The 12,679-nt window shown below is 36.5% G+C and overlaps 1 protein-coding gene across 3 annotated transcripts in view; it reads right to left on the reverse strand.

Moving 5' to 3' along the window:
• ACTR2 (actin related protein 2) overlaps positions 1 to 12,679 on the reverse strand; it is a 36,908-nt gene that overhangs the window by 10,934 nt on the left and 13,295 nt on the right. For 2 of the 3 annotated variants that reach the window (XM_081588307.1, XM_081588306.1), the window contains 4 exons: positions 8,670 to 8,742; positions 5,153 to 5,289; positions 3,712 to 3,861; positions 878 to 1,023 (listed from right to left, as the gene is read on the reverse strand). In XM_081588307.1, coding sequence (XP_081444433.1) covers positions 878 to 1,023; positions 3,712 to 3,861; positions 5,153 to 5,289; positions 8,670 to 8,742 — 506 coding nt within the window. Of the gene's footprint in view, positions 1 to 877; positions 1,024 to 3,711; positions 3,898 to 5,110; positions 5,290 to 8,669; positions 8,743 to 12,679 lie in introns of all 3 variants that reach the window. The other variant, XM_081588305.1, reaches the window with a different exon arrangement.

Genomic DNA, 12,679 nt, shown 5'->3' on the forward strand with positions numbered 1-12,679 from the left:
CCAGGGAGGCCTGGCCTGCTGCAGTCCATGGGGTCACAAAGAGTCAGACATGACTGAGTGACGGAACTGAACTGATACAGTGGAGAAAACAGGAAACTTCACTAAGAGTTTAACACTAATATCACCACATAGGAGCAAAGAGACATCAGCTCTGGATGTGCCAACCTAAGAAGGACACATCACTTAAGTAGTGTTCCAGCGAAAAATGCACAGTCTAAATTTAATCATGAGAAAACGTTCAAACCCAAATTGTAGTCTGCAAAAATATCAATGTCATGAAAGACTGAGGGATTACAACAGATAAAAGGTGACTAAGAGACATCACAACTAAATACAATGTGTGCTCTTAGTTCTGACCCTTTACCAGAGAAAAGAAAAACTGTATAAAGGACATTATTGGGACAGAGAACAAAGCTGATATATGGATGGCAGATAAAAGTACATCAGCAATTAATCCCCTGAACTCAGTAACTGCACTGCGGCTGTAAGAGAACAGCCTCATTCCTAAGAAATACAAAGTAAATATTAAGGAGTAAAGAGGACTTACACATTCAACCTATTCTCAAGTGACTCAAGGACAGGAGAGAAAGAGAGAGAGAGAGAAAGGGAGAGCACACAAACACACAGACTGCTAAAATCAGTGACATGGAAAACTGGGTAGTATACAGGAGTTCTCTGTTCTATTCTGGCAACTTGCAACGTTTAAACTATTTCACAATAAGTTTAAATGGGCATCTGAGACACAATATATGTCATTCAACAACCAGTGTCATCCTACCAAAAACTTGGGTGAGACAGTAGACAACTTGGTCACTCTAGTTATTTATATTCCATCTGTTTCTGAGAAGCAACTTTGAAACAACCATTTCTAAAGTACCTGGTATCAATGTCAGCCGCCTGGATTGTGTTAAAAAGCAATTCAGCAACACCTACTCCCTCGACATTGATCAAGTGAGGCTGAAACAGAGCTTCCGGTGCTTCAAATCTCTCTCCCCCGACTTTGATAATGCGGCCATCTGGGAGCTAGAGACCAAGAACAATCAGGTATCAGCAAAAGATTTAAAAAGTTCCCAGTGTTCTTTAGATGCTAGTATGCCTGTTTTATAACCAAAATCATTAGCAATATATTTCTCCCGAAAGACATTTTTGAAAAAAGACAAAGTAAAATACATTAAAATAATTTTTAATTTTTTTTTATCGTGCTCTGTTCATGCTCTGTTCTGCTTTTGAAATGATATGTCCTCTCCCCAGATAGCAGGAATTTCTTGAACGAGTCACCAACACACAAATGTGTGATGTCTACTGGTGTGTGCAGGTGAGCACTACAGGTAGCGCTGATCACCCACAGCAACTGGACTTTTGCCGGAGTCAACGCTGCTTCTCTTTATCATTTTAACACATTTTTGAGTTTAAGGAGATTTTTACCATGCAGCACAGACGCATTCCATTAAAATTTTTAAATTTCTTTTACCAAATAATTATTCTGGGGAACTATTTTTTTGCCATCAAACACTTTATATCACGTGTGAAACTTCTATCAAATCATTTCATCCAAGGAAAATCTTATGATCAAAAAAGCTTAAGGACACTAAACTATTTTTTATTAGGCAATTCTGTTGTATCCTACTTACTAGGTCCTATTAAATTTTTAAATAGATAAATATAATTTTAAGAAAATAAGATTTAAGCAACTGGTAAGATACCACTATCATATGACCCCGTGCAGAAAACCCTTAAGTTACATCATGTTTATGTTTAATTAAACAAGAAATGTTAAACAAAAACTCCCTCACAATTCATAGAATTGACCTAAGGAACAAGCATGCTGGTATATACTGGCATTTGACACATTTCTATATGACAGACCAGAATTAGTTTTACATTAACATTTCTAACAGTATATCAATTTAAAATAACATAACTATATTTAGATTCCCAAACTCGCTTTACAACATGACAAAGTATCCCAAAGCAAGTTCTTAAAGACATTTACTCCATGTCTGCTCTAACTGTATACAGTATATGCAAAGCAATCACATCTTTCAAAAACTCCAGAATTATCTTTATAAATTGTATCAAATTTCTTTTTTAAAAAATTTACCCTTAACAAAATAAACACAACCGTCCAGTGACTTTAAAAACCACATGAAATCACCCAAGATATATGAAAAAACTTCACATGGCAGACTATCATTAGCATAAAATGTCTGTACCTGGACAGTGTGGCTCTTCTGAAAGCTCTGGTTGGAGGTCAGCCTGGGGCCACCTACCCTAGGAACTACTTACCTCTCAGAACTGTTAAAACTGTATGCCTCTCAAATTTCTCTGCACCAAACCTTATCCTATCCTGTTTGTCCACTATTTTCCCTCTTAATTTACTCAACAGTTCCCGGTTTATTTGTCACATATACTTTTGTAACCTGCCTCAAATTTTGAGAAAAGAGGGAAGAGATAAAATATGTTTTTTATTTCTAGTTCCCCTATCCTCTGTCTCATGACACTTTCTTCCAAAGTCAGGTAGACGATAAATTATAAATCTAGGGGAACTATCAAGAAGGCCTCAGAAAAGAATCCCTAGGGCAAATCTGTAGATGACTGAGTTGCAAAGGATTGATTTATTGACTATTTGGATCAGTATCTTCTGAAATGAAATGATACAACTTATAAAAATTTATAATTATTTTTAAAGTGACTATTTTGTATATATTTGTGATATGCTCTCTTTATATGAATTAAATGGTGGAAGAATACTTGCTTTTATTGCCTATCACTCAATTTCAGTTTTGGTGGCTCAGTGGTAAAGAATTTGCCTGCCAAGGGTTCAGTCCCTGGGTTGGAAAGATCCCCTGGAGAAGGAAATGGCAACCCACTCCAGTATTCTTGCCTGGGAAATTGCATGGAGAGAGGAGCCTGGCAGGCGCCCATGGGCTCTCAAAGAGTTAGTTATGACTTAGTGACTAAACAACAGTAGCAGATCAAAGACATCAAAGTATGGAAGTACTTTATACCCAGATGAAAATGACAGACTTAAGGCCGCAATACACTGAAAATTCAGAGAAGATCAACTCCACTGATATAAACTAGTACTTGGTTCTAAGTATCATATAGTTACAATTTCAAGTTAACATTTGTTCTGAATATCTCATTAAGAAAATACTAAGTCAGGAAGACTGCCACCTACTGAATTGTTAAAGCAATCCTATAGGATGACCATTTTCCAAAGTATCTTAGAATACCAGTCCCATGAAATGCTGAAGAATACTGTAAACATGTACAAATCAGCATATCAAAGGTTATCAGAAGTCCTTTAATAAAGTAAAACTGACTCTCTCCCAAACTTTTCTGACAATGTAACCCTTCATTCTAATTTTTGTCAATACCTACTAACATCTCAGAGAAATAACTATGTGAAACCCATGCTGAAAAATGCTACTCCAGATACCAGAATCTCAAAATAACATTTCATATCTAACTGTATCCTAAAGTGGAAAAGCAATATATGATTCTTGCCTTATTTCACATCATACAGTGTCTTAAAATAACTAAATCATAGTATCATAATGCACAAAGACATTAAAGGTCATTCATATACATATTACAACAACCCAAACCCAAAGTACTGGATTCCAAGAAAACCTCCTTAAGCACACACCAACAGTCACTGTCGCCCACTTTAAAACCATATATATATCATACACCAGGTATACTTACTGTGTAAGATTCAACCAATACTGTGGTTTCTAAGGCCAGTTTCTGCTCTTGCTCAATATTATATCCCACATAACACAATTTTTCTTTAATCATGCGAACCGTTTCAAAATCAGCAGAATGGTTGAAGGCATATCCCCGCAACAGAAGCAGCTGGTACAAAAAAACAGCAGTAAGTCCACAATTAATCTGCGTGAGTTCAACTCTACAAAAGGGATTAATGCTAAGTATGTCACATCAATACCAAATACAATGGACAGCAGAACCTTAGCTCTTACTATTTCAGAAAGGAGAATATTACTTACTATAAAAGAATTTACATTTCACTTTCACAGAAAAGTTTCATAGGGAGTGACAGAATTAACAGTTCATGAATAATAAATGGGAAAAATATCTATTAATAAATAATATTTTAGCACTGGATTCCTATAATCTGCAATTCACTCAAAAGTCAATGTCATAATCATGAAATATGTCTGACACATATTAGAGGGGCAATAGTATTTGTTAAATAAACAAAGAAAAACGAGAATTCAACCTGAGAGGAAAAACAAAAACACACACAATACACATCATAAACAAATTAGACTTTTCACATAAAAAACTAAAAATCCTCTGATCTTTGTGTTTGTATTCAAAAGAAAACTCTTGGGCAATCCTTTGGTAGTCACCCTCAAACAGAATTCTGGCTTAGAATGATATTATAATTCTCATTACCAACCTTATTACTAACCCAATGTCAATATGAAGACTGAACGAAACCCAGAACAGTCTTCCCACAGTATTACCAGTGACATATTGGAGCTTATAACCCTTTGTTGTGGGGGATGCCCTGTTCATTGCAGGATGTCTAGCAGCCTTCCTGCAAAGATGTAAAAACCAAAAAATGTCTCCAGATATTTCAAAGTGTCCCTGGAGGAGTAGCATCATCCCTGATTGAGAACCACTAACCTGGAGAGAATGTACTAACTACAGAGTGCTGGTACAGACAATATTCTAAATCTTTTTTTCCCCACATTACAAAAACCACACATGCTTCCAAAGAGTGGCCTTATATACTTCATCTAGCAATGTTTTAAAGAATATCATCACTAATTACATTCACAAATAAATTTTAACATACATCTTGTTCAAAGAGGGTTTTACGGCTGAAAGGCTGCCCAAGTTGTTCAAGGAAGTCTTAAGAGTCTTCTTCCATCTTTGACATACCTCTCTTCCCATTCCTCAGGAAAGGCAAATTATAATTATGTAATGATGAACTCTGATTAGTACACAAGAGATCATGTGTGTGAATCTCATACAGATTTTTATATGAATAAAGTACTGGACCACTTCTCTGGTGGTGCAGATTCACTAGAATCCTGAGGTGATACATTTAATTTTGTTTTAAGTAGATATATACAAACTTACAAAATCTAATTCTATGATATTCTCTTTTGCTTACCTTGATAAGGTATCTGGTAATATCCCTCCCAGCAATATCTAGTCTCCTGGTAAGGTGAGGGAGAGAAAAGCCTTCATACACTGGGCAAATGTGAGTCACACCATCTCCAGAGTCCACCACGACTCCAGTTAATAAACCTGTGGAAGAATCATGAAGTTGTAAACAAAAAGCCAAATCAGAAATCAAAGCCAGCAAATTTCAAGTATTTCAATATTCAAAGATGCTGGCTTCTTTACTGATTAGAAACATCACCAACCAAAATGGTCTAAAAGCTAGCATTTCTTTATTATTTGCTTATTTTGCAGTTTATTTCTAACACACAGACACTGAAGTCGGTGTTCTCTCACATGCCTCCTGTGAGATCTTTAGTCTAATCATGTGCTCCCGCAGTGATGGGAAAAAACAGACCCTCAGACTGAGGACTGAAAAATACAACATGGTCTTTAATCTTAACTTTAATCTTGATCCCTGAATTCCCCTGAAGTCAAATTCTCTAAAGTATCATGGATAACTTTTATGAAAACTACTGTGAAGGGTAAATATTACACAAGTTAATAGTGAATCTGCTGAAATAATCTAGTTCTTTATTATTATTTTTGTCATAGAGTATATTCAAAACTCTGCTGTTTGGAAAATTTCTGTTGATACAAACTAGCTAGAAATCTGAGAATAATTCATCTTGACTAGCCAAAGAATCACTTCAATCATTCACCAGAAATCAAGACGACAGTGTCAGTTGAACTTTTTAATAAAAGACCAGCAAAAAAGCCATCTTCTTTCTTGTGAGTGCGTGCGTTCTAAGTTACTTCAGTCATGTCCGACTCTTTGTGACCCTATGGACTGTAGCCCACCAGGTTCCTCTGTCCATGGGATTCTTCAGGCAAGAATACTGGAGTGGGTCGCCATGCCCTCCTTCAGGGGATCTTTCTGACTCAGGGATGGAACTCATGTATGTTACATCTTCTGCATTGGCAGGTGGGTTCTTAACCACTAGCGCCACCTGGAAAGTCTCTTTCTCATTATGTGTTATTTAACGGTACAAATGGGGACTTCCCTGATAGTGCAGTGGTTAAGACTGCATGCTTCCAATGCAGGGGACACGTGGGTTTGATCCCTGGTCAGGGGGATATGGAATTAAGATACCACATGCCGTGCAGTATGGCCAAAAACAAAAATAATAATAATAAAGTGAAATTAAAAAAAAATACATAAAAGTACAAATGGCTGAAAGTTAATGTTTCACCTTTTGTGCCCGAGTTAATTCAGAAAAAAAAATTTTTTTTTATACATCACATTTTCTAGCAGTTTTTAAGTCTAATGATAATTCTAACCAGAATATGCATTATCTACAGTTGCTTAAGCTTATTATTTTATCACCGTCCCATCCCTGAAAAGACTCTCTCCCTCTTTATTATGCACAAAACATCTAATTTATCTCTTAACACATTTATTCAAACCATCTCCTACTGAAGTTCATATAATTTGTTTTTCCTTGACTGGTTTTGCAAGTTTCATAAAAACAAAATCATACACTGCCTCTTAAGGTTGCTTTCTTTTAAACAAGAGACTTTCTGTTGCAAAAAAGAAGAATCCACAGTATCATTAATTCAAAAATGCTCCCAGTAACATCAACTACCAGTAACATCAACTAAAGCACTAGATTACTCACTCTTTCTACTTCAATTCTGAAGGATTCTTTAAAGCTCAGTCTAGTTCTTAATTTTTCATTCATACCCTCCCTGACCATTTTAACCTCTAGCTGACTCCGTAATTTCAGTTATTCCCCTCAATCCTGTACACAAAATGCAGTCAAACATACTTTCTTGAATCACTGTATCACCTCTCTTATTCAAAAAACCTTTCCTGGCTCCAAATGTAGCTTCTTACTTTTTTGATTTAACTGGTAGCTTTTAGCCACCTTGTTTTTATGAAGAATTTTTCCTCAGCTGAAGAGTTCTTTTGATTAGAATTACTGGATTATCACTTCTCAAAATTAAGATTTCAATGTTTAAACAAAAGCAGCTAAATATCAGGAGTTAAGAGAGGATATCTTCTCCTTGGACAGAAATAAATTTATGAATATTGCTAGAAATATCTGTTAAGGTCAATTTTATTCAGGTACAATTAAAGCAAAAATTCATTTCAGCAGAAGTGTCCCACCTCCACCCCCTAAATGGAATCACCAGTTTCAAAGCTTAGATTCAAAATTTTTAATATCTATTTTTCCAAAGTATTTTCTAAAATGAATTCTGAAATTTACTTTAAAAAAAATGAAACACAATTTCCTAGATGCAGACAAGCACTAGTTCCTCAGAGCCTGGCTATAATGGACTGAAGGGCAAGGAAGGAGACCATATGTAGCTTATTGAGTAGCTGACGCACTGCCGTATCCTCTGACCTGAACAGAATGCCAAGCTCACGCCACACTTGGTGAATGAATAAAGCCTCTTTAAAAATTTAGTTCTCCCCAAGTATTTTCTTAGTATCTACATGAAGTAGTAAAGACAAGTTTTAAAACCTAGTACGTATTTTGACAAAGTGATTTTTACTCATCCATGTGTAGATCAGATGGATCACCATAATATTAAAATTTGTTTCCTAACACAACTGACCCTTGAACAATGTGGGGGTTAACCTGCATATAACTTATAGCTGGCCCTTTGCATCCTGAGTCAACCAACTATGGACCATATAGTAATGTAGTATTTACTTCTGAAAAATATCCACGTATAAGTGGAGTCACACAGTTCAAATCAGCACTGTTCAAGGGTTGACTGTACTGTCATACACTGCTTAAGTACTAAGGCTTGACATTTGGTTGTCAACTCCTTCAGAAACCTTCTCTGACATGCTGAATCAATTTCTGTATCTCTTCCCCATTAAGAGTCTAACTTCTTGAGGGATCTTTACATTTTAAGTGCCCAACAGGCTCTGTGCACGTATCTGATGGCCTCTCAAGTTCTCCACAAGATCATCAGGATACAGAATTCTCCCTACATGGCTACTATTTTATTCCCAGTAGATACGGAGGCAGTTACTAATGGCAGTACCAAGAAAACAAAGTAAAAGTAGGTCCCCTACATTAAATCCACTTCAAAAGTTGGGAAGGTACTCTCAAATGTCTGCCTTTTCCTTTATATTTCATCTATTATGTATTTGACAAACATAATTTTATATGAACCTTTATGGCTTTTTTAAATTCTGGACAATTCTGAGGACAGATTCCATGTTCATTCTTCCCTTCAAAAATTTTCTTACTTTAAATAGCCTAAAAGAAGGAACTTCCTATTTATGAAAAAACTGACAAGTTTCTTCTTAAGTCCTTCATTGTTTAGTAAAGAAAATAAAAATGTGTATATTTTAGTTGACAAACTGTGGAATATTTGAATAAATATAAATATATAAAACTGTGCTTTCTGGGACTTAAAACTTCCTAAGAAATCAAATTCCTCCGACATAAAATACACGTAACATATGTTTGCTGAATTAATGATACTGAAAGTTAAGCTTCACCTACCTTGAGCATACAAAGTCAGGACTGCCTGGATGGCTACATACACACCAGAAAACTGGTAAGTTTCAAACATCACCTGAAAGTGCAAAAGGAAAGTGAGAACATTAGTATTTAGAAATTACATTATATGTATAATGTAATATATATATATTAATATATGTTTTCTTGATGGCCAGAGTGGATTAGCTGATCAAAATAGAATCAAAGGAGCCAAATGAATCTTCCATTCTTTTCAGCTGTTTCTTGCGTTTATTAAAGTTCTGCTGTCAGAGAGCCCCAACTTTGGGGACGGACTTTTCTTTTTAATACACACTGAGGCCCCAAGCATTTCTTAAGTGCTACAAAGCAAAGATTTCTGAGAGATTTTAGCTAATGGCAGATTAGAGTGAAAGAAAGTGTTCTGTTTTTGAACAAGACTTTCTCAACTTATGTCCCTTAAGGGAACTGTCTTTTAATTCAAAGACAAACTATACAAACTACTTAACTGCCAACCTTCCCATCCCTTTCCCTCAACCTGGGCCAAGCGAGACTGTGACTCTACCTCCAGGTTAATAAACGGTACAGCAGGGAAACAAAACCGAACAATTCTTGAATGCTGGCAGACCCAGAAGCTGCTCAGCTGCTGAGTCTGCGCTCCCCAGGGGAGCAAGGCTGCGCTTCACCCTATGCTGAGGTCCACTGCAAGGAGGAGGAGCTCCTTCACAGATACTGCTTAATGTAAGACACTGTAAGATACTGCTTACTCTGAGACAATGCTGCTCATTGTCTGTATTGCAGGTTGGCCGGGAATATTCCGTAGGATTTTCTGTCATCCACAGTTAGCATTCATTGACTGGCAGTGCAGACTACCACTATGAATATCTGATATTTAGAAATTTTACAACTGACCACAATGAGAATTATATACAATTTAAATTTTTACAACTCTGGGGAATTCCATAGTGGTCCAGTGGTTAAAACTCTGTTTCCACTGCTGGGGGGCATGATCCCTGGTCAGGGAACTAAGATCCCACATGCCATAGCCAAAACAAAACAAAAAACCCTCTACATCACTATGCTGTATACCTGAAACTTAACACAGCATTGTAAATCAATCATATTTCAATAAAACTAAATTTTAAAAAATTTTAAATCCTAATAAATAAATAAATTTTAAAACTCTGAAACACAAACTCATCAATTAAGCAACTAAATTTTCCTACTAGTATTCTATTCCATCATCCTTTATCTCCTGCTACGGGGATGAAAATGGAAGAGAAATGCTATACAGCTGACCCTTGAACAACACAGGTCATTCTGAATTGTGCAGGTTCATTTAGTTGCAGATTTTTTTCAATAAATAAATACTACACCATTACATGATCCGAGATGAGCTGAATCCAGGGATGCAGAACCTGGGATACAGAGGGCAAATTATAAAGTTTTACACAAATTCTGACTGAGGGGAATTGGCACCCTTGTGTTGTTCAAAGGTCAACTGTATTTGCATTCATCAACTTGACAGTCTGTCAAAATTTGTTTTTATTCATAAGATCATTAAGAAGTATTTGTAGTTCAGAAACAACTTCCTGAATGAGATTAAAATGGGGCATTATCAGTCATAGTCAAATTTGTACTTACAAGTAAAAAGCATTAAACTAAGAAGAGACCTTAAGAGTGTGCAGTAAGACTAATTCTTGCCATTTTTGCAGATTAAAAAAGTATCTGTCCTAGTCAAATAGTTGGTTAGTGGATGACAGATATGATGTTATCCACTAAATAGCAAATGCCATCTCCCTGAATTTTCACTTGAAAGAAAACTTGGTTTCCATTCTGCTACTGTATTAATTTTTAAAAGAGGTTTCCTTGTCTGGTAACCTCTTGATTTAATTCAAAAATATCTCTGCACTCTGTTTTTGCAATTCATTGCTAAAAATAAAAAGCAATTATATGACCACTTATCTATTACAAACTATTAGTGACTATAAATCATTTAGAAAGTATAAAGCACAATTAAAATATAAATGCAATAAAGCCCATCTTTCATAGTTTCAGGGGTGGCTAGGAGAAAAAAAATAAATAAAATATGAACCATAGGAAATGATATGGATTCTGTAGCTAAAACCACGATATCAAAATTTGAAAATACAAAAATTTTAAATCTCTTCTAAAATTTCCATCTACATCTCAACATAGTCAATGAGTAAAACAGAATATTTACTTACATTAAGCAGTATCTGGAAAGCTAATAAAATACAAAGTAATTAAAAATTTCTACCTCATATATAACAAAATGAAAGATAACTGTTGAAAAGTTACCTATCTAAAGTATTAAGAATGTAGACTTTTTGCTCTCTGTAACTGCCTACCTCATTACTGTTTCCACCTCCTTTCCCGAGCCCTCCCATCTCCCTGGCCCTCAGTATTCTCCCCACTGTATGCTATCACTTCTTTGTTTAACTATATTATCTATATCTTCGTGACTCCCAAGTTTATACCTCCAGTCTCAGACTTTTCTCCTGAACTTGACCTTATATATGTAACCATTTTTGCTTGGCTGTCTAAAGAAAACCTAACATGTCCAAAACTGAACTCCTGATCCATTTCCCTCCCAAATCCTGTTCTACTCTCAGTCTTTGCTCAAGAGCAACTTTCGGAGTTACCTTTCTATCACATGTATTTAAGAAATCAGGTTTTTTTTTTGGCCCTACCTTCAAAACAGAGCCACAATCTGGCCACTTCTCATTACCTTCTCTGCTATTACCCCTAATCCTAATCATCATTATTTGGTGTCTCAGTTCAGTTCAGTCGCTCAGTCGTGTCTGACTCTTTGCCACCCCATGAACCGCAGCACGACAGGCCTCCCTGTCCATCACCAATTCCAGGAATTTACCCAAACCCATGTCCATCGAGTCAGTGATGCCATCCAACCATCTCATCCTCTGTCGTCCCCTTCTCCTCCTGCCCCCAATCCTTCCCAGCATCAGGGTCTTTTCAAATGAGTCAGTTCTTCGCATCAGATGGCCAAAGTATTGGAGTTTCAGCTTCAACATCAGTCCTTCCAATGAACACCCAGGACTGATCTCCTTTAGGATGGACTGGTTGGATCTCCTTGCAGTCCAAGGGACTCTCGAGAGTCTTCTCCAACACCACAGTTCAAAAGCATCAATTCTTCACTGCTCAGCTTTCTTCACAGTCCAACTCTCAACATCCATACATGACTAGACAGACCTTTGTTGGCAAAGTAATGTCTCTGCTTTTTAATATGCTATCTAGGTTGGTCATAACTTTCCTTCCAAGGAGTAAGTGTCTTTTAATTTCATGGCTGCAATCACCATCTGCAGTGATTTTGGAGCCCCCAAAAATAAAGTCAGCCACTGTTTCCACTGTTTTTCCATCTATTTCCCACAAAGTGATGGGACCAGATGCCATGATCTTAGTTTTCTGAACGTTGAGCTTTAAGCCAACTTTTATCTGGTGTCTAGATAACTGAAAAAGTCTCCAAACTTGTCTTTCTTCTACTCTTGCCTCCTTATGTTCTACTTCAACGCAGCAGCCATAGAAACCTCAATCTGTAATAGCTCTTCCTTGTAATAGCCCTACATTTCACTCAGAGTTTAAATCTAATTTTCTATACGAGCCTATAAGGCCCTAGATGATTTGGCCCCATTATTTCTCCCACCTCATCTCCTGTTGCTCTCCCACACTTGCTCCCATTTCAAGAGCTTTACAGTGGTTACTCCCTTTGCCTGGAATGTTTTTCCCCCAGTTAGTTACCGGCTAACTCCCTCCGTTTAAGTATCACCTTACAGACACGTACTACCACAACCTATGAAAAATGCAGCCTTCCTACATGCCCGATCTCCCTTACTCTTTCCCACCCCTCCTTTAGCATCTAATACCTTCTAATAAACCATTCAATTAACTCACTTTTTTTCCGGTCTATTTTCCCCTGCTAGAGGGTAAATTCCATAGCAGCAGGATTTTGCTTTGTTTACTGGTATATTCTACTTATAATGACTAACATATTACTT

Source organism: Giraffa tippelskirchi, chromosome 4, assembly GCF_054371585.1.
Source record: "Giraffa tippelskirchi isolate mGirTip1 chromosome 4, T2T-mGirTip1v1.2.pri, whole genome shotgun sequence".
Classification (NCBI taxonomy): domain Eukaryota; kingdom Metazoa; phylum Chordata; class Mammalia; order Artiodactyla; family Giraffidae; genus Giraffa; species Giraffa tippelskirchi.